The 20,651-nt window shown below is 36.3% G+C and overlaps 1 protein-coding gene across 1 annotated transcript in view; it reads right to left on the bottom strand.

The window, feature by feature from the left end:
- Nucleotides 1–3,461: 3,461 nt before the first annotated feature.
- Nucleotides 3,462–20,651, bottom strand: part of FAM241A (family with sequence similarity 241 member A) — a 43,176-nt gene continuing 25,986 nt past the window's right edge. The window contains exon 2 of the mRNA XM_040626251.1: nucleotides 3,462–8,754. Coding sequence (XP_040482185.1) covers nucleotides 8,509–8,754 — 246 coding nt within the window. The 3' untranslated portion in view covers nucleotides 3,462–8,508. The remainder of the gene's footprint in view (nucleotides 8,755–20,651) is intronic.

The following is a 20,651-nucleotide window of genomic DNA, read 5'->3' as shown; positions in this document are numbered from 1 at the left end:
TATACGCAGAATGCATCCATGTGTATTAGTAGGTACAGGATTTTTTATATGAGAGTATGAATATACAACTATATTTATCTTGGTGAAACATTTCTAGTGTGTATTGAAAAGTGACATAACATAACAGACCAATGGATTAGTCTGAAATTTCACTTCAAAATCAAAGTAAGATAATGCTTGTGATTCTATAAACATAGCTTAATACTCTTGGCCTAATGCAATTGGAGTAAAACAGAAAAGTATTTTTGGAATTGATTTCATTTTGTGAATTGTTCAAATCCACAGCAGAATTGTCCATGCATTGGTGAGTGTAATTGTGCACCTAAGTTTACTAAGGCAAAGGAGCAACAGAAAATGCATGGTATTGTAGTAAGTAGATGTTTAAAGTAAACATAGAATCTCATTAAAGAAGATGTTGTTGCCTAGAACACATTTATTTCATTTTGTTTATCAACTCCTTAGGTTTTCATTCCTTTTTTTTAATGGTCATTTTGATTCATGAAGCACTTAGTAGTTGACACTAATAAGAGAACTCAAAAAGATTTCAATCATGAGGAATTGGGATCACAGCATAAAATTTCCTTGTATTTATCAATCTCTTGCCAACAATAAAATAGATCAGGCCTTTAATGGCTTTCAATGTATGAGCTTTCCATGGATAGTGAAGAATGTCCTCTCTGACGTATGACTGTTTATATTTAATAATAATGACCAGTATTTATTGAAAGCTTGCTATGTGTAAGGCACAACAAAGAGATATACAATAATTTACTTAATCATAACAGTTCCCCCATTTTACAGATGAGGATCTTGGAGTTTTAAAAGATGTAGGTATGACTTATACAAACTGTACAGTTAGTCAATAGCAGAACCAAGTCTTTTCTTTTTTTTTTAAGATTTTATTTACTTAACAGAGAGAGACAGCGAGAGAGGGAACACAAGCAAGAGGAATGTGAGAGGGAGAAGCAACCTTCCCGCCGAGCAGGGAGCCCGATGTGTGGCTCGATCCCAGGACTCTAGGATCACAACCTGAGCCGAAGGCAGACGCTTAATGGCTGAGCCACCCAGGTGCCCCAAGAACCAAGTCTTAAATTCAGGTCTGACATAAAGAGATCTTTTTATCTGAAAGTTGGTTTGCATATTGTTCTAATATTTTCATATAACCAAAGGGGGGAATCATGCCTAAACACTGCTGTAGTTTTAATATGTAACTGGCTTACGGCTACTGTCTTGCTTGATCTTGCTACCTCCTAAGATTCCAGGGATAAAAATAGCAGCTAAAATTATACTTAGGGGCCCCCAAAATATTCTGGGCCAAGACTGGAGAAAGCCCTTTTCAAGTAACTACTCAATTACCAATTCCGACTGCTGAGAACTTTTGTGTTAAAATTAAATAGGAAAGTCATGATTAGGGCCAAATCTCCAAATCATAACTCTGTTGTAATAGTGTGTTGGGGTTGGGGAAGATACGGTCTCTTTACAAGTGAGTTCTGCTCTGCCGTTGAAAATTTTATTTTAAACATGCTCCAAAAACTTGAGAATTAAAACTGCTTTGGTACTTGGGAAAGAGGCCAGAAAATACAAAACTGCCTTACCTACCTCTAGGCTTGAACATACCCCAGCTTCCAAGACACACCCTAATGACGGTTTGTCCTGATGTCTTGTGAGGCCCTATCTGAGGGATTTATTAGCTTATAGTTGATCTAAGCAGTTTACATATACAAAATCTCATGGATTTCGTACTCCTAGTTTTAAGTAATGGACTTTTCTGTCAATTATTTGTTCACTTGTCCCTAGTAGCTTCAAGCCTTTGCTGAGTCCTGGGCATAATGTTTAGTCGACTAAAACTTTATCATTAACTGAAGACCTGAATCTCACAGAAGCAGGCAACACAAAAGACTAAAGGCTCTACCACTGTTTTTTTTTAAATCCATCTTGACCAATGAGTTTATGATTTAAATTAGTCATCTTCATATTGTACTCTGAAGAGTGGGGTTTTTGGAAGTGACTCAGGTAGAGTGGAGGGCAAGGTGAGAACAAAAGAGTCCACAGCGGATGCTGTGTTGGACAGCTCAGATCCTCTCTTCAGAGCCACGGGATTTACTCTGTGAACTGCTGGGAGTGGTGCCAGATGACAGGCCCCAGCTGTCAGCTCTCTCTGGGAATTGCTCTTGGCTGAACAGCTCCCCTGTCCCAACACAGGTCAATGCTTAAGGGCTGTCTCTGTTGAGGGCACCTCATAGAGTCACTGAGGCCTTGCTGTGACTGTATTGCATACCTCCCTTTGTTTAATCTTGTTTCTTTTACTTCCTTCACAGTTACTGATCCCAGAGCACTCCCTAATAAACTTCCTGCATGCTAATTTCTTCTGAGTCTGTTTCCCAGGGAACTGGACCTACAGCAAAATCAATTATAGTAGCTCTGCTTTTATCGTTTATAAATATTGGCTGTTCGTGTAAGATTTTGCTGCAAACCAAACTAAAAATCTTTGAAAGCCACTGACCTAATGTTTAAACAAGTGCTTCACCATATATGAAAAATCATTCTTATAGTTTTGTGCAAGACCAATTTATTTATGTTAATCCTTCCAAACTAACAACTAAGCCGTGTGTTTTCCTTTTGTAGATGTTTCTTCTTAGCCTTTATTTGTATGTTGCATTTACATACATACTCATGTGCCTATTAAAGCTGAAAATACATTAAATAATGAAATCATAAATATTTTGATATTACATGTATAAAACCAAGGAACTATACAATAGAAGCAACTGTAGCAGACCAGAGAAGGGCATCCAGAAGATGACACACATATTCAAATGTTGATAGGATTTTTACATATCCCATGCCCTACCCTCAAAAAATAACTCTTAATATTTTGTCTTAAAACAGCTATGGTATAAATAAGGATATTGTATATAGAATTTTCATTCTTCTGTTAAAAAAAAAACCCTCACATTAAAAAATATACCATCAACCTAGCCTCTTGTAATAACGGAGTAAACCAGTAAGAGAAAAGGACTGTGGTCTTATGATTAAATTCATTGTATTCTGTGGTGCACTGGAAAGCTATCAAGGAAATTTCCAGCTAATTAAGTTGCTGAAAGGCTAAATGATAAAACTCTTAACTGCTGAAAAGATAACTCAAATTTAATAAGCATGTGTATGATTAAGTTCTGGATTTTAGCAGGTCCCTGCAGAGCTCATTCAATAATTCTAACTTACACAACAGTCAAGGCAACAAAGGAGAAATACAGTTTGGAGGCAGAGGTTGATCCTGAGCTAGGTTTTCCTACACTGTCGCCTGGGAAGCCATACACACATCAGGCCTTAGCTTCCTGCTGCAGCATTAGGGATGATTCACTCAGGTATGTTGTTGCTTTGGCAATTTCCAAAGTTGGTGTGGCAGCAACTAACTGATACACAGAACATGATATAGAGAGTCAGAAGAGAGACTCAGGATGCAGGGTTGTGAAAGAGTATTATTTATTGGAAAAAATAACAAAGTATATATATACATGTTATTTAACATATATGATCTGGGTGACTAGAACATTCTAGTAGTGGATTTATTCTGTAGTCTGAAATACCCAAGCTTAGATACTTGAGAATTCCTGATCACAACTTTTGAGTTTTTTTAAAAAATTAAAATTTAGTAGATAAAAATCTATTGAAAAATACTGGAAAAATATGAAATTTAGGTAGCATCAATGACCACATGTATTCTAAAATATTCTTTCTGGAGAAATAGTGATTTCATTAAGTACAACACTGAAAATACATATAGTCTCCTAAAAATATGCAAGTGTATGGTTAATAATACTGTATATGCAAATAATAGCAATATTCTTCCATCAAATGTGAATAAACTTTATAAATGATAACATATACATCAATTCAATTTCTTTATGCATTATAGACTAATATTTTTGGAGTGAAAGAACTCTAAAACGCAACCAATGCTAAATCTTTGTTAATGCACTATAGGGAGTACATGAATAAATGAAGTTGATTTATTAATTTACCAAATATTTTCAGCATATATTATATGCCAGGCATTGTTAGACAATGCAATTTATGAACTGCATAGACATGTTCTCTGCCTTCGTGAAGCCTATTGTCTAAAGGAGGAAGCTGACAGGGGTGCCTGTATGGCTTCGATAGGTTGGGCGGTGGACCCCTGGTTTCGGGTAGTGATCTTGGGTTGGAGGGATCGAGTCCCGCCTCAGACTTTTCTGCTCAGCATGGGCCTGCTTGGGATTCTTTCTCTCACTCTCCCTTTGCCCCTCCCCACTTGAGTGGGTGTGTGTGTGCGCGCACTCTCTCTCTCAAATAAATGAATAAATCTTAAAAAAAAAAAAAAGGAAGAGACTGACAAATAAGCTATTGCAATATAGCATGACAAGTACTGATAGGGGAAGTGCAGGGTTCTCTGAAAGCACATGAAATATCAAAACTGGACTTAACAGAGAAATTTTCCTGGGGGACATTATGTCTAAGGGTCTTAAAGCTGTGGATGTGTTCGTTAGTTTGGTGGGGAGGGGCTAAAGAGAGAAGCTAAAGCATATATAGAGTTCTGGAAGTGAGTAAGCATGTCTCACAAGGAACTGAAAAAACAAATTCAGTAAAGCTGAGTGTTGGAAAGGGACAGTAGTAGTACAAAGAGATGATGTACACAAGAACCAGTTCTTGAGGGGCCTTTAAAACATACTAAGGAGTAAGCACATTATCATAATGGCAACAGGAAGCCATTGAAAAGATTTAGGCCAAGGAGATCAGAGTTATGATTTAAAAAGATTATGTTGACTGTATTGTGAAAAATGAAGGCAGGGGAGACCAATTAGGATTCTATGAAAGCAATCCAGGGAGTTGATGGTGGTATGAACTAAGTTAGTGATACTGGGAATCAAGAGAAGTGTAAAGTTTAAAGACATTTTTTAGGAAGTAAAATAGACAGGACTCGGTGACTGGTATAAGTGGGCAGTGTAGGAGACAACCGTCATTTACTGAGATTGGAAACATAGGAAGAAAAAAAAGGTTTGGGAGAAGGATGCTGAGTTCCTTTTTATTTTGGGTATACCAAACCTGAGGTACTAAGGGACAAGGAAGTACAAATGCTGGGCAAGCAATTGAACATATGGATTTTATATTCTGTATGGTGCTCTGAACTGGAGATACCAATTGCAGAGTTGTTAGTATGAAATGTAACTGAAACCATGGGAGTGGACACATTGTCCTCAGCAATGTGTAGGGTGGTGAAAGAATAGGCTGTGTTCTCCTTATATTCTCCTTGGCCAAGTCTATTACTAGAAGTATTAACAGGTATGAAAGTCTTACTGTTTTCTCTTCTTTGACCTTTTGAGGCCATGAGTTGACAATAAAAACATTTAAAATCACCTGAAATCAGTAAACATTTGTAAAATAACTGTTAAATATAATCTACAAACCACACAAACAGCCCTTAATTGCTCAAAATCTAGCTTTGACTATTTTGAGCTTTCTACTTTACAACAAATCTTCACTTATGCTGTAATTTGCCTTCCATCAGTTCTGTAACTGTTAATTCCTGATAACTGGAACAATGGATTTGCAGCTCAGTGACAGCCCAGAGAGATTTTCAAAACATGATGACGTAGAGATGTGTTGGTCAGAAAACAACCATAATTCATAATTCCCACATGGAAAAGATCCAAATACAGTTTTGGATGGGTTGATGGGGACTTGCCTCAATATGCTTCCTTTTTGGTCTATAGAAGTCAAAATGGGCATGTGGCCTCTAGGATGGCTAATAGGTGGCGTGCTGGTATATGTTCAACAACTGGCTTGCCAGGAGAAAAGAGCCCTGATTTGTTGTTTGCCGCTTTTGATAGTGTAAATATTCCCCTCAGAGACAATTTCAGGCTACCAAATGATGCCACTGAAGGCAGACTGGGGAAAAAAGGTATATAATGTGTTTTGCAAGTCAGGGCAAGCTGGCTCCGGCACACTACTAGACCAAATATGATTTGACTGGTGGCCAGGAATAGGAAAATACCTTGCATATCACAGCTTAAGATATGAGAGGACTGAATTCCACAAAACTCTGAGTTTCTGCTTTAAGGAAAATTGACTTATTCATCTCTGGCCAGTTTACTTGTACATTTTAACCTTTTCCATTTGAATTGAGAGCTGTGGTATGAATGATGTACATACAATAATCTAATAACCTTCACAATATAACTTCTATGTCCTTATTCCTAAGGAATAACAGTTTCTAAAATTGGCTCGTATCTGAGATTGAAATGATTGAGAACCATTTTCCATTTAATTCCTTACACTGTGAACCAAAGAAATGACCAGTTTCTTTTCATTTCAGGGTACAAGTATAATCTACATTCTAATATATTTCATAAAAGAAAATATATTATTTCCATCAAATAAACAAAGTTTGTTTTTTCCCCATTGTTTCCCCTTAAGGAAGCAATTTGATAGTATAGTGCTCTAACCAATAAAAAATTCAGAAAGAATAGCAGCAAAATATCTCTTTATGTGATTTAATATATACCCTATTAACAGCAGTGTGAAGATACATAGTACTGACAGTATACTTTAAATAATTACTGTTTAAACTTACTTTAAAAATCTTTTTCAATATTAGCACTGGTGGAATTAGAGCTATTATTATGCATACTGTATCTTTTTTATATTCCAAAGGAAAATTAAAATTCTTGGTAGCATTAGAAAAGAATGCACTTCTTAATATTTGATGTAGATATACAAAATCTCATGACTTCCATTAAAAATCTCACAATTCTGTGCACAAATGAAGACATCTTTTCAAATAACTTGCCCTATGCCAAATTCATAAAGGTTTCTATAAAAATATTTCAAACCCAATAAAAACACAATGGTATACTACAAAGTCCTTTCCTTTTTGTCAAACTTTAAAAGGTCTGTATTTATACAAATCCACAGTACTTTTTAGTGCCCTCTGATTGGTATTTTTGTTCAGGATTATCTGATTTTAGAAATCTAAGTTGAACATTTTTCATCAGTTTTCTGCTTCAGCATGGAAGACACTGAGAACTTAAGAGAATAAATTTTTTAAACAGGACTGGGTACAAACTTTACAAAGCAGAATATTAAACACTTTATACACTGTAGTTACTGCCCTGCCAAAGATAAAAATACCCCATTGTCCCATTTTCCTCTTATTTAACTTCAATTTCTAGATAATTATCTTTAGTATCCCTCCTTTGTCTGTATAGAAAATCTCTGAGACGCAAGTGTACAGGTTTTAGTTTCTTTAACCAAATCCAGAATATCACTAAGCCATTTTCTATTATTAAAGTGTATTTAAAGAAATGCTTATTTCAATATAAAACCCCAAAGTGCTAAATTAAAACACATTAATAACATGACTGGCCAATTACTGACGTGGCTTTAGCCTTAGAGGAATATTATTACAATTGGCTGTTAAATTTCAAACTTAAGCATTTAGTTTTATACTGTAATACTGTACTTTCCAATACAGATGTCAAAGAAAATGAGCTGATTTTTTTTTCTTTAAAGGCATAGTAAAATATTTCAGCCATAATACAAATCAATTTTTGGGAAAAAAATCCATGCCAAGATAGGAAATAGATTTTTTTAAATCTTAGAATAATTGTTATAAAAGAACTATAAAATGTAAATTTCTGGAAAAAAATACATGGAAAATGTCTCTCTAGAAAAAAAATACACAACTTGTTAAGTACAAGAAAATACAGCATTACCATGGGGTGCAGCCAGCAATGGACGTGGCTTATGAGACTTAAAAAATTCACAAAAGGTAATTAGCACCAAAATTGTCTAAAACTTCAAATGATATACTGAAGTGATTCCAAGCCCAAATATTACATTATAAAAAAGTTACATTTAACTTTCATCAGCCATAATAAACACATCCTTTTCAATCTTTAGAAAATGTGCTAGCTTTACTGATTTTCATCACAATATTAAGGTAGTGTATAGTAATTATCATTTATATTGGTTTGGGCTGAGCAGGAACAATAGATATTCAAATTATTTCCCAAATAATAAAGGGTTATTTGGTGGGTATGGGTGGGGACAATTCTCCCATTAAAACTTTTTTTTAGGTCCTTGTTTCATCCTTTTTCTTCTAAAATGTTTTATTGGAATTCTTTACAAGATCTATATTGTCTCGTTTGAATGCCATATCCTGTTATTTTCCCTGCTCACTTTTTGGTGGTGTTAAGATTTGGCATGCGAATAGGGTGGGGTGTTTAAAAGTGGGCACAGATCACAGTAGTAAAACAAGACTTTTGAATAAGCTACAAAATGTCTATTCAACCCTGTTATAATCAAGAGTTGAGTTTAATTTTAAACAACATCCACTTATAAATTTAATTACAAAACAGCACGCAATTTGAAACAAGGCAAACTTTTCGGCTTTCATGTAGTGAAATATATAACTTCACCAATCACATGTATGGCTACCAAATGTGAAACAACAGCTTATTCAGCCATATTTTACTGCTGCACATAAATAATGACAAGGCAAAGAACAGCAACTAGTCCAAGGGCTTGTAGGCCAAGGAACCACAGCATAATCCAAAAGAAAATGACTATTACTGGTTCCACAATTCGCTCTCCAAAATACATCCTTGTGAAGCCCATCTCGATGAGGCTTTTGTTCAATTCACCAAAAAGTGTTCCCATCTTTTTGTAGTCATCTCCAACAGGCTCGCCAGTGTGGTTTTGTGACTCTTCAATATCCTTTAAAACAAAAACAAAAAAAACCAGAAAACAAAACATAAACATAAAATGAGATATAGGTGAAGGTCCCTAAGAATAACGACTATCTTATCATTCTCCCAAAATACTGGGCATAATTCTGATAATCAGTCAGTAAATATTTGGGAATGTTTCTTTTGATTAACATATAGAACAACTATGTCTGTGTCCACCTTTCAAGAATATGGAAAGCAACGGATTTATTGATTTCTGTAGAATCAACACTGGACTCTCAACTTGCAGAACACTGATTTATAAGATTAAGGAAGGAGCTGATTCATTTCCATTCATTTTCTAGTTTCCTGGGCTTATAAAAGACAGCTGCTTAAATGAGGAATCAGGTTTGTATTGCCCTTAGATAACTTCACCATGACTTCAAAATAACTTTTCTACCAACCTCCTGTTTTGAGGCAGTGACCCAGATTACTCTTTCTTGTGTAAGTAAGCTTTTTAGTCCATTCCCTTGACACTGAGACTTTAAGGAACCTAGCCTCAGCTGACTTGAGCAAGTCTTGTTGCGAGTATTGAGCATTCCTCAGCCATCACTGCTGTGATCTTTCAGGTTTAGCCCTGGCTAAGGAGACCTCAGTGTAGACCCTTGTGTAGTTTCTTGTCCAAATTCTGGAAATGTCCTAAGTGTGTCTTATTAATCTCATCAGGAGAGACAAATAGTTTTTAAATAGGAGTAATTTTGTACAGTAAGTCCAAAAGTCCACTTAGAAGTCAGCTCCTAAGAAAATGTCCATCATATACATACCAAAAAAATGTTTACTATTTCTATTACCTCTCAGTCTTCATGCCAGTTATTGTGTTACTGTCTCTTAGCTTGAAATCAGTCCTTGGAATTCTAGGAACATTTTTGGCTCCTTGCTAGTCTCTGCCAATAGAGGGACTAATGAGACACTGCACAGCTGGAGAAGGAAAGGGATTTGTTCTCATTTGCTTCTGATGGGTTCGTTGGTACTGTCAGTTCTGCTCTAGCAACAGTTCTTTGCCCTGGTAGTAGTAATTTCTTCCCAGTAGCAGCCACTGATTTCAATTTGGGGATTTCCCAACACTTGCAGAACCAATCTCAATGTGCCTTCTTGAGACACTAGATCCAACTTGTGGGTGCCTATTCCTCAGCTATCTTGTTCTTAGTTTTATGGGATCCCCCCTCTGAGTGCAGAGACACCAGTATTGGGCGAGCAATGATGAGTTCTTGGAAGTCTGAGTTTCAGCTCCACAGGGCCTTTCCCTCATCTTCTCAGTTTTAGTAATTCCACCCCTTTTCTTTGCTGCCCCAGGCTGAGAAGTGGGGGCTGGTTCCAGTTGTTGTTACCTACATGATTTTTAAATTTTAGCGTACTTTGTGATCCCCTGGAGGGCTTGTTACAGCACAGGTTGTTGGACTTATCACCAGGGTTTCTGATTCACAAACTGGGGCTAGGGCTTGACGTCAGAATTTGCATTTCTAACAAGTTTCCAGTTGATGCGTATGATGCTGGTCTGGTGACCATCATTTGAAAAATGATTGCCTTAGTGTTTTCTTTCTGTCCTTTCCATTCTTCAACACCTAATGAGCAACTCTTTAAGTTAAATTATCTTTGTTGAAATCATTGATGAAATTTCTCCTCACTAGACCCTAATACAGTCACAAAAGAAAAACCATGTCATGTAGGTGACATAGTTGTCTGACCATAATTTATTAAACCTAATTGGATTTAGGAGTCATGACTGAAATCAGTAATTATTTACTGAATACCTACTAGCTCATTGTAGGTGCAAGATGGAGAATTATTCATATAATAAAATATTTTAGGTATAGGGTTTGACATAATAAAAAGTAAGTATTAAATACCATTAAGCGTGCTGTCTATACCAGAGGAAAGTAAACTTAGAAGACAAAAGTCACCTGTCAAAAAGAGTCAATGAATTTGAGCACGTTTTGAGGTACTCTTCAACTTATGAATCAAATTTAGATTCCTTTAGTAGAAACCAAAGCTTGATCATTTCAATCAATGATATATAAATAAAAATATTTTTTCATTTTAAAAATGCCTTATTATCTAGTCCATATATATACAATTTAAAGTATATATTTAAGGAAAGAGGGAGTGAAAAAATCTAATTTTTATTTGCAATAGCAGATAAAATGATTTTCAATAGGACTTTAAGGTGATCTTTCCCCATATAACAGCAATTTATGTAGAACACAGTGTCATTGATGAAGTAGTAGAAAGGTGAAACTTATTTGGGGCATCATTGTTAAGTCTATATTTTAAGTTTAAGCCAGAATTATTTTTGAATTATATTTACATATAATTTTAAAATTAGTTTTGGATTTGCATTTCTATCAAAAAAAGTGGAAAAAACAAAATGCTGTAGAGAAGTTGAAATCCAGGGATTTCAAATCCAGGCTCCAGCAGTTAAACTGATTGACTTTGACCAAATCACTTTCATGAGCTTCAGTTTTCTAATCCATAAAATGGATTTACATGATTCCTTTTGATCCTGATAATTTTCTCTTGAATTATAATTTGTTAACCTTTCCTTATTTTTGTGTTTCATTTCTAAACTAGTTTATTCCTCACTGATGTGCTGTGTTTGGGTGAATTTTATGTTTCTCAGCTTCCCATACTTTCATGTGCTCCATGATGATATTCTACATTATAAAAGAAAAAAAAGGGGCACCTGGGTGGCTCAGTCATTAAGCGTCTGCCTTCGGCTCAGAGTGTGATCCCAGAGTCCTGGGATAGAGCCCCACATCGGGCTCCCTGCTCCGCTGGGAGCCTGCTTTTTCCTCTCCCACTACCCCTACTTGTGTTCCCTCTCTCACTGGCTGTCTCTCTCTATGTCAGATAAATAAATAAAATCTTAAAAAAAAAAAAAGAAAAAATATCTTGTTCTTGCTTGAGATCAAGCCCTTTTCCTCTTTAGGACAGAACTTGAAGACTACTTATTTAGTTTGTAATTCTTCTGGTGCCTCACTTCCCTCTACTCCTGCAGTGTCTTGTATTGTTGATAATCATTTCTGGCCTCCTTTTTTCACTTGTTATTAAAGTTTTTTGTTTTCTTTTTTCCTTTTTCCAATTTCCTTTAATCTATGCACTCATTGTACATTGGGGTTTTCTGTTGTTACTGAAGATTTTTAAGACTTTTTTCCCAGTATTTTTGTGGTTGTAGTACAAAGAAAGTACCCTAATCTGATATGGTTCCTTCTGAAGATTCGCTTTAAATTTTTCTCCAGACTGCTTGTGGGTTTTTCAGGAAAGAAGTAGGTGTTACAAGACTTAAATCAAAACAAGGAGAGCTAACTCTGAGGCCAAGTGAGGAGGCAGCAACGGATCACATCATCTCAGATCCTGAAAATACCTGCTGGGATTGAGACTGGAAGTGGAGGACCCAGTAAGGACTGGTCTGGGCAAGATGTGGCTGCTATAACTTGCTTCGTTTTTTAATATGAAAAACTTCAAGCACACACAAAATTAGAGAAAAATAGTACAACGGTCCTCTATACATCTATAATCAGATTCAATAATTACTAAAATTTTGCCACTTTACTGCAGCACTTCTTAATCTGGGCAATCTTAAGGAGAGGAAAAAGTAAAAATCATTAGAAGAATGCCTAAATGTGGTGTATCTTCCCAAATGAAGTTCTGTGGAAACATCCAAAATATCCAGCAAAGAATTAGATAGGTTTCAAACAATCCTAAAGAGAAAACATTGAAAAACATGGAAAAAAAAATAGGCAGCATTTTTAAATCAGTGAGATTACAGTCAGTCTCATTACAGTATTTTCTATATCTACCCCAAATACCATAATTCTAAAAGATACAAACATTGGTGCACTGGTACATGTTAAGCAGTAAGCTTTGTCTGGGGTGGGAGTTGGGGTCGGTGGATTGTTTGCCAGTTGCATAGTTTTTTACAGTTTCTGTAGCCCGTCCTCCTGCCGTGGTCAATTTCAAGCTACTTACAACTACCTTGCAAAGCTCCTGAAAATTTAACAGTTGGCTCTTGAGGTCTGGTAGGAACTGCCATCAGTACTCCACTGTAGGTACAGTAATTGAGATAAACACCTGCATGGTTGTAATTGATTAGTTTGATCTCTCCCTTCTATCCATCAATTAGTGCGTTTAATGTGGGTTTTTTTTTTTAAGTTTACCAAGTTGATAGGTTGGGATAGTTAAATAGAATTACTGCAATATAATATATTGCAATTAGGAAAATTGTATTAAGAAATACATTATGATTTGAGTAGTGGATAGGATAGATAAAACGAAACACATGTAATGCTACAAAACTACCACAATTAACAGAATTTTGCTTTTTCTGGTCTCATGCAGATATCAAAAGCGCATTCGGTTCGATAATTTTTATAAATTCTTATTTACAATAAAATTTAAAAAGCCTGGATGGCTTGTGAGGAACTAGTGCTCCTTCAATGCTCTCTAGCTACATGAATGACACCACCATCCATATGCCACATCCAAAGGCCAGAAACCGGAGGCCTTCATGACTCCTCCCATTTCCCCTCCCCTTTACATTTAGCTCATCAGCATATCCTCTTTATTTTACCTTCTAAATATTTCCTTATTGTGTATATTGCTATTCCATCTGCTGCTGTTAAAATAACCTATTAACATCTCTCGCCTTGACTATTCTAGAAGTTTCCTAACTGCTCTTGCCCCATATTCCTTGGCTCCCCTATAAGCTATTTACCACACTGCAGCCAAAGTGATCCTTTTAAATGCAAATCCAATCGCTCCACCCTGCTTTTAGGATAAAGGCCAAAATTTTTAACATGATCTATGAGGGCCTGCTTCCTCTGGCTTATCTCTGGGTCTCTGGCCTCATCCTGTCATCAGCCTCCCTCTTCCCTTTTTTGTGTTTCAGCCACCTTGATCTTCAACTTCTTGAACAGGCCATGCTTTTGCCTGCCACAGATTTGCACATGCTGTTTTCTCTGCCTAGCACACTCTCCTCCCTCCCTTGCTCAGTTAATGCCTGCTCCTCATGTAGTCTCAGGTTAAGCCTCAACTCAATCTCATAGCACCATGTAATGCTCTTTCAATGTATTCTAAATCAGTGTAGCTGTGTGTGTGTGATTTTTTGATGAATGTCTCTATCACTGTACATGAGGATACAGACAATATCTATTTTTGCTGACCATTTATCCTCTAGTATCAGTATATAGCAGGGGCTGTGTTGGGAGTAGCAATACAAAGAAAGAGCTCAAGAAATATTTGTTGAATAAATGGAGAAAATTTATCATGTGTCTGGCAAGCACTGGAGCAGTATCTTGATAGATTTTCTACCTTGCTCACTTCTTGCCAAACAAAAGATGATCTTTTTTTCCCCAAGTATGTTTATTATAGTAATTTCAAAGCAATGTATAGATTTTAATGAGGTTAGCAGTATTTCTGTTTGGAAAATTATTAAGCATCCATTCCCTCTTTCCTCTTTCTTATTAGAACCTATTCCAGCCCACATTCCTCAGGTGAGGCAGACCCCACCTACAGCTCCAGATATGACAAGTCTTAAGAGTAATAAACTTCTCTTTACCAGAAGCTGGCTTTGGAAAGTGCATGTGATCCACTTTGGAACAATGACTTTTGTGGGTCTTCTTGGAAAAGTCTTCCTAGCTCTTCTGACACAACTTTGGAAAGTGATCCTTATCTTCTTCTATTTCTCCACATATAATCCTTTAAGCAAAGACAATTTATTGTATTTTTACCAGTTTTCTATTCCTGCTGTAAGAAATTACTATAACTTTAGTGGCTTAAAACAACCAAAAATTACCACTTTATTGTTCTGTAGGTTAGAAGTCATGTCAGCAGGATTGCATTTCTTTCTAGAGGCTCTAGGGAGAGAATCTATTCGCCTACCTTTACTAGCTCCTAATGGCTGTCCATATTCCTTGGCTCCTGGCCCACTTCCTCCATCTTCAAAGCCAGCAATGGTGCAGCTCTCCTGACCATTCTTCTGCAGTTAACTTTTCTCTCTGACCTCAGCAGGGAAAGGTTCTCAGCTTTTAAGGACCCAAGTGATTAGCTCTAGCCTAATGGGATAATCCAGGATAATCTTCCCATCTCAAAGTCCTTAAATTTAATCCCACCTGCAAAATCTCTTTGGCCATGTAAGGTATCACATTCACAAATTCTAAGGATTAAAATATGGACATTTCTGGTGAGGCATTATTCTGCCTACCACAACATTTTATTATACAAATTATTTCTTTATATATCTATTTCCTGTCACTAGCTTTGATAGGAAGGGCAAGGCCATTAAGGGCAAGAACCATGTCTTATAAATTTTAACATTAGTACTTAGTATATTGCACTGTGCCTGGCCTATTGTAGGCTCATAATAAGTATTTGTTGAACGAACAATAGAAGTATTTTACAATAACAATATGTTAGGCAACAAAACAAAACAAAACAAAAAACCCACAAAAAATAAAAAGTTACATATAACATCAAATATTTTATTTCTCCATGAGTACAGATGTGAATTTGTTCAAATATTTATAAATAAATTCTAGACTAGATTACAAGATATGGTAGCTGCTAGCTAAAATTTACATGCTTTGGGCGCCTGGGTGGCTCAGTTGGTTAAGGACCTGACTCTTGGTTTTGGTTCAGGGCATGATCTCAGAGCTGTGAGATCAAGCCCCCCCCCCCCCATCCACGCTGGGCATGGAGCCTGCCTGGATTATCTCTTCCTCACCTTCTGCCCCTCTCCCCACCACTCACACGCATGCTTTCCCTCCAAAAAGAAAATTAAAAAAAATTCACGTGCTCAGCTCAATTTGTAAACCATTGTATTTGAGGAGTAGCGAGTAATATAAACAGAGGAGTTCTTGAGTCCTTGATTCTCTCACATGTTTGTAATTTTTAGAGTAACAGTAATAAGTGGTAGTATTATCAATGATATAGTAGAAAAGCTAACACTGAGTGTCTACTATGTGCCAGGCACTGGCTTTACAAGCTTTATTTTGTTTGATCTTTCCGCAAGCTGTGGACACATTATTATTTTCCCTCATTTGCAGAAAAGGAAACTAAATTTCACAGGTATTAAATGTCTGGCCACTAACTTAGTAAGTGAAGGAGCTCTTATTCCAGAGACCACTCCATTAACCCCTATACTATACTCTCTCCAGTTATTATTATAATATTAATAGCTAATGCTGCTTAGTTTTCAGAGTAAAATTTTACATATTTGAATTCTGGAAAAAGAAAAGCTATGTAAACATGTTTTCATTTTTCACAGAATGAATACATGTAACAAAGTGAAACAAACATCGGCATCTTTTTTTGCTTTACGTCTTTTCTCACAGTTTACAGCATATCGAAAGTGAGTTTATCAAGCAAAAAATTACTCAAATTTTTATCTTATATAAAAATGTAAACAAGGCAAAGCTATTTGCAACAGTTCAGTGGATTTTTCACAGCCCTTTCAGTACTGACTAGATTCAGATTCAAATGCAGAAAAAAAGATTCCAAACAAGAATGCAGAGATATATTTGGCAGAAATGCAATAAGGCAATAACAACAAAAACACCCCAAAAACCAACCACACAAAACACTTCATACATAAAGTGGTACACCAGTGCAGAAATTCTGATGGTGCTTTTCCCTCTGTTCTAACATTAATCACTTTGTGTATTTGCCAAATTTTATTCTTTGTATTTGAGGTCCTGATGAAAGAACATTTGTCAAAAGCGTAGTTTCTTTCAAGATCATACAATAATGCTATGACATGCACACTGAAGTGTTCTTACCAAGATAGTGATATTATTATTATTTTTTGTCCACGATTAAAGACATACATAAAAATAAAGAGGTGTTATAATTGATTCAAAACCTTCTTAAAAGATACACAAAATTAATGATGAGAAATTAAAGGTGAACCCTTACATAATCATAGGATTTTTATGAGAGAAATAGCCTTAAAGATAATTAAAACAAAATCTCCTACTTTAAGAAACAAGGAATAAAAGGTTAAGTTACTCAGCCTGTTAATGATAGCACAGGCTTTAGAAGCAATTAGGACAGATTCAAATGTTGCTCTGCACACAAGGCAAATTACTTAAACACTGACCCTCAGTTTCCCCATGTATAAAAGGAACATAATAATACCTAAACCATAGAGTTGTTATACTAAAATGAAGAAATGGATAAAAAGCTTTTAGAATACACATACTAATCATTCACTATATGGTAACTATTATTATTACTATATTTTTGGTAGATTTATATCTTGTGATTTTTATTTCTATATTATTACTGTATTTTTGGTAGATTTATATCTTGTGATTTTTACTTCTCTTTCTATTGTACCATGTTGCTTGAGATAATTAATACCTTAGTGATCATCTTTCTCATGATAATTAAATTCAATTGTATTTTTCTTCAAGTGTTATGACAATTTAATTATATAGAAGGTGAGGTGGGATGTTTTCTATGGAACACACTTACGTATGGCACAATCTGTGTACACTAGTATGGCAAGACCTCTGTTTATTCACTTTAAGAGGGTACAGGCTACATTGTATAAACAGGCTTTTGCTGAGTAGGTGACAATTTAAAATGTACTTTCAACTGTTTTCCTGTTTCCAGTATTACACTTGCATTATTGCCCCGTATTACATGTGCAGTATTGGAAATCTGTTGGTTTTGCCTCTCTGTTATTTATTCCACTTTTTCCTGCTAGCAGCACCTTGATTTAACTTTGCAGAAACCATCTCCCATCCACTCTTAGTCCCTGTGTTTTGGCTGAAGATGTTTCCGGTCCTCAGTTCGAGGCCTAGCCAATCAGAATATTCCATTTCCTTGGACATATGGTTAGTTAAACAATGAGCATGTAACCCAAGATAGGCCAATGAAACACCTCTACCTAAGACTTTTGCTGCAACTATTAAAAAAGAGACAGTTTTCTTTCACTGCTATTGGTTAGCTGGTAAGATGCGAGCATCTTATTACCATAAGGGGAAAGCTTGCTATAAATGAAGCCAATGTAAAGTAAAGCCAAGAAATGATATAGTCAATACAGTTTCAACACCTGAATCCAGCTAGTGCATCCACCTCTGGTCTTTTTAATTACATGAGCCAATAAATTCCTATTTTACAAGATCTAGGGGGAGTTGAATTTTTGTCACTTGGAACCAAGAGTTCTGACTATAGATGATGATGACGACGATGATGATAAAAAATAACAGGTATTAAATGAATGTGTACTATATACTAGGTACTGTGTTAAGAACTTCACATTCTTTATGGCATTTAATCTCCACTTTTTACAGTAAGTATTGTTAATTCCAAGCCTGTGTTCTTCACTATAGTGCTCAACTACTTCCTCATTTTTTTTTTAAAGATTTTTTTTATTTATTTGACAGAGATAGAGACAGCCAGCGAGAGAGGGAACACAAGCAGGGGGAGTGGGAGAGGAAGAAGCAGGCTCATAGCAGAAGAGCCTGATGTGGGGCTCGATCCCAGATCCCCGGGATCACACCCTGAGCCGAAGGCAGACGCTTAACCGCTGTGCCACCCAGGCGCCCCTTCCTCATTAATTTGGATTCATTGTTACTAGCAGTAACTAATATGACAAATGTATTCATAATATTAAAAAACAGCAATTAATGGGGGTTATCCAAATGGACATTTTTAGATATAACTTTCTAAAAGTTGTTTTAAAAAACTACATAAGAACACATGGATAAATGTTATTGTACATATTCAGACAACACAAGATAATACAGGGTAAAAACTAAAATGCTGATTTCTCCTTGCTACTTTTGGTTGGCCTTCCCTAGCTATCAAGGAGAACCAGCCACAATAAAGCGAAACAAGAAAATCATAACTGGCTAGGTAAATTTATACATCTCAAGTATACATCTCAAGATGCATATCAAGCAAGAGGAAAATAATTTTTAAATAGCACATACTAGTCTGCGAATGGAGGTTTTTATTGAATGAATGACAGAACTAATAAATGAATCTCACTGCAAACTTCTCTCCTTTTATCTTGTTTATTCGACTATTCACACTGACTTAGTCCACTGATCTCTAACTTCTCTCAATCCACTAGCCCAGTCCATTCCTTTCTTCTCTATCCTCGTTCAGCCTGGGTTCTATGGCCCAGAATTTTGATAAAGTTTTAAAGTCCATTGCCTTATTGGGCAAAACCTTAATTTTAGAGGGACTTAGCTATTTTCTCCGCCCACACCTGAGTGGTACTAGAGAAAGTCGTAACATTGGGTATTTTGGTGCCACTAGGTTTTGACCATTAACCTCCAACAGATCTTCAAATACCCTGCATTCCTATTTCATTTCTCTGCTCAGCTCATTTTTTCTGCTCTCTCCACAGGCTATTTCAAACCTCTTCTCTCTTTCAAACCTCTGCTTCTCTCTTTCTCTATCACCCTCATCCAGCAAATCACCTGAGCTTCTACTTCTCAGGGAAAAGAGAAGCAGTCAGAAAAGAGCTTCCTTAACTTTGTGATACTAATTGTAACAACTACTTCAGTTTACGTCCCTCTTAGCTGCATTCTTTTTTGTTACACAAGAAATAAGGAAGTGTTCCCCTTTGTTCCAATTCCTCTTACCTGTATGTAGGATCTCTTCCTACCTTAGATTCTCCCTCTACCATTATCCTGTGTCATGTATATTCAATCTCTCCCTCTCAACTGGCCTCTCATCAATATTTATACATGCTTAGATCGTTGTCCTTTAATACAAGACTCCCTACATGCCACATCCTCTATTAGTTCTGTCTTGTCTTTTCTTCTCTTTCATAGCCCAACTGTTTGAAACAATTCACTTGGCTTGTTTCCATTTTTCCCCCCATGGTTATCAAGAACTGTAAGAGACCGACCTTTTATCCTACCTGCAAGTTAACAAATTAGCCTATCAGAGTGTCATGGATGCTGGCAGAAGACATAAGACTTTTGGGTTGGAGGCAATCGACATTATTACTCAGGCCACATGAAGCAGCATGGTTCCCTTTCATCCTGAGTCCCACAGGGTGACACAGAGTGGCACAGGCAGGTGCTGCAGGCAGTGGATTTGTATCACAGCTGAGGAGCTCTGAACTTCAAGAACTCTAATCTTTTATTATGGGCTACAGGCAAATGTACCTGACCTTTGTCCCCGGAGGGAGACATTATTTTTATTATACTGGACAGCAAAAAAATTTGCTTTCTGTTCCAGAAGGAGACAGCGTCCCTATCTTCCAAGTCTGTTCACTTAACAACAAATACCCTTGAGAAAACAGTCCTAAACAAAAGCTCTTAGGGCAAGAGATCCATGGAGAATTACTCCATTCGTTCACATCTCATCCTACTCCAGTCTGGCTCTGTCCCCATTACACCACCAAAATAGCTCTTGAAAAGGTTGCCAATACACTGTCATATCAGTAAATTAAATAGACATTTTTCAGTTCTCATTTATTTAACTAAGTAGCATTCATGATGATCATTTTTTCTCTTCGTTTGCATTTTATGATATCATATTCTCCTGGTTCTACTTTAATCCATCTGGCTATGCCTTCTCAGTCTCCTTTGTGGGTTCATTATCTTCAACCCAGCTATTAAATATTGGCCCTCAATCTCTGGTCCTAGGCCCTCATCTCTTTTCACTCCACATTTCCCCCCCTAAAAATTAGTTATATTTACTACCAATAAATCAATTACTTAAATATTGTGTCCAGCTCAGACCTTTCTTTTGCTTGCATGTTAGATCCATATATTCAACTGCCTTCTTGACACTTACACTTGAATATCTTGAATATACTTCAGTATTCAACACATCCAAGGCCAAACCCATGATTTCCCCTCCTCAAAACTGGCCTTCATTCAATGAACAGATTGTCAGGAATGAACTTCAACCTTAATTTCT

This window comes from Ursus maritimus, unplaced genomic scaffold (genome assembly GCF_017311325.1).
Source record: "Ursus maritimus isolate PB19 unplaced genomic scaffold, ASM1731132v1 scaffold_11, whole genome shotgun sequence".
NCBI lineage: Eukaryota > Metazoa > Chordata > Mammalia > Carnivora > Ursidae > Ursus > Ursus maritimus.
This window is presented reverse-complemented; position numbering and strand designations above follow the sequence as displayed.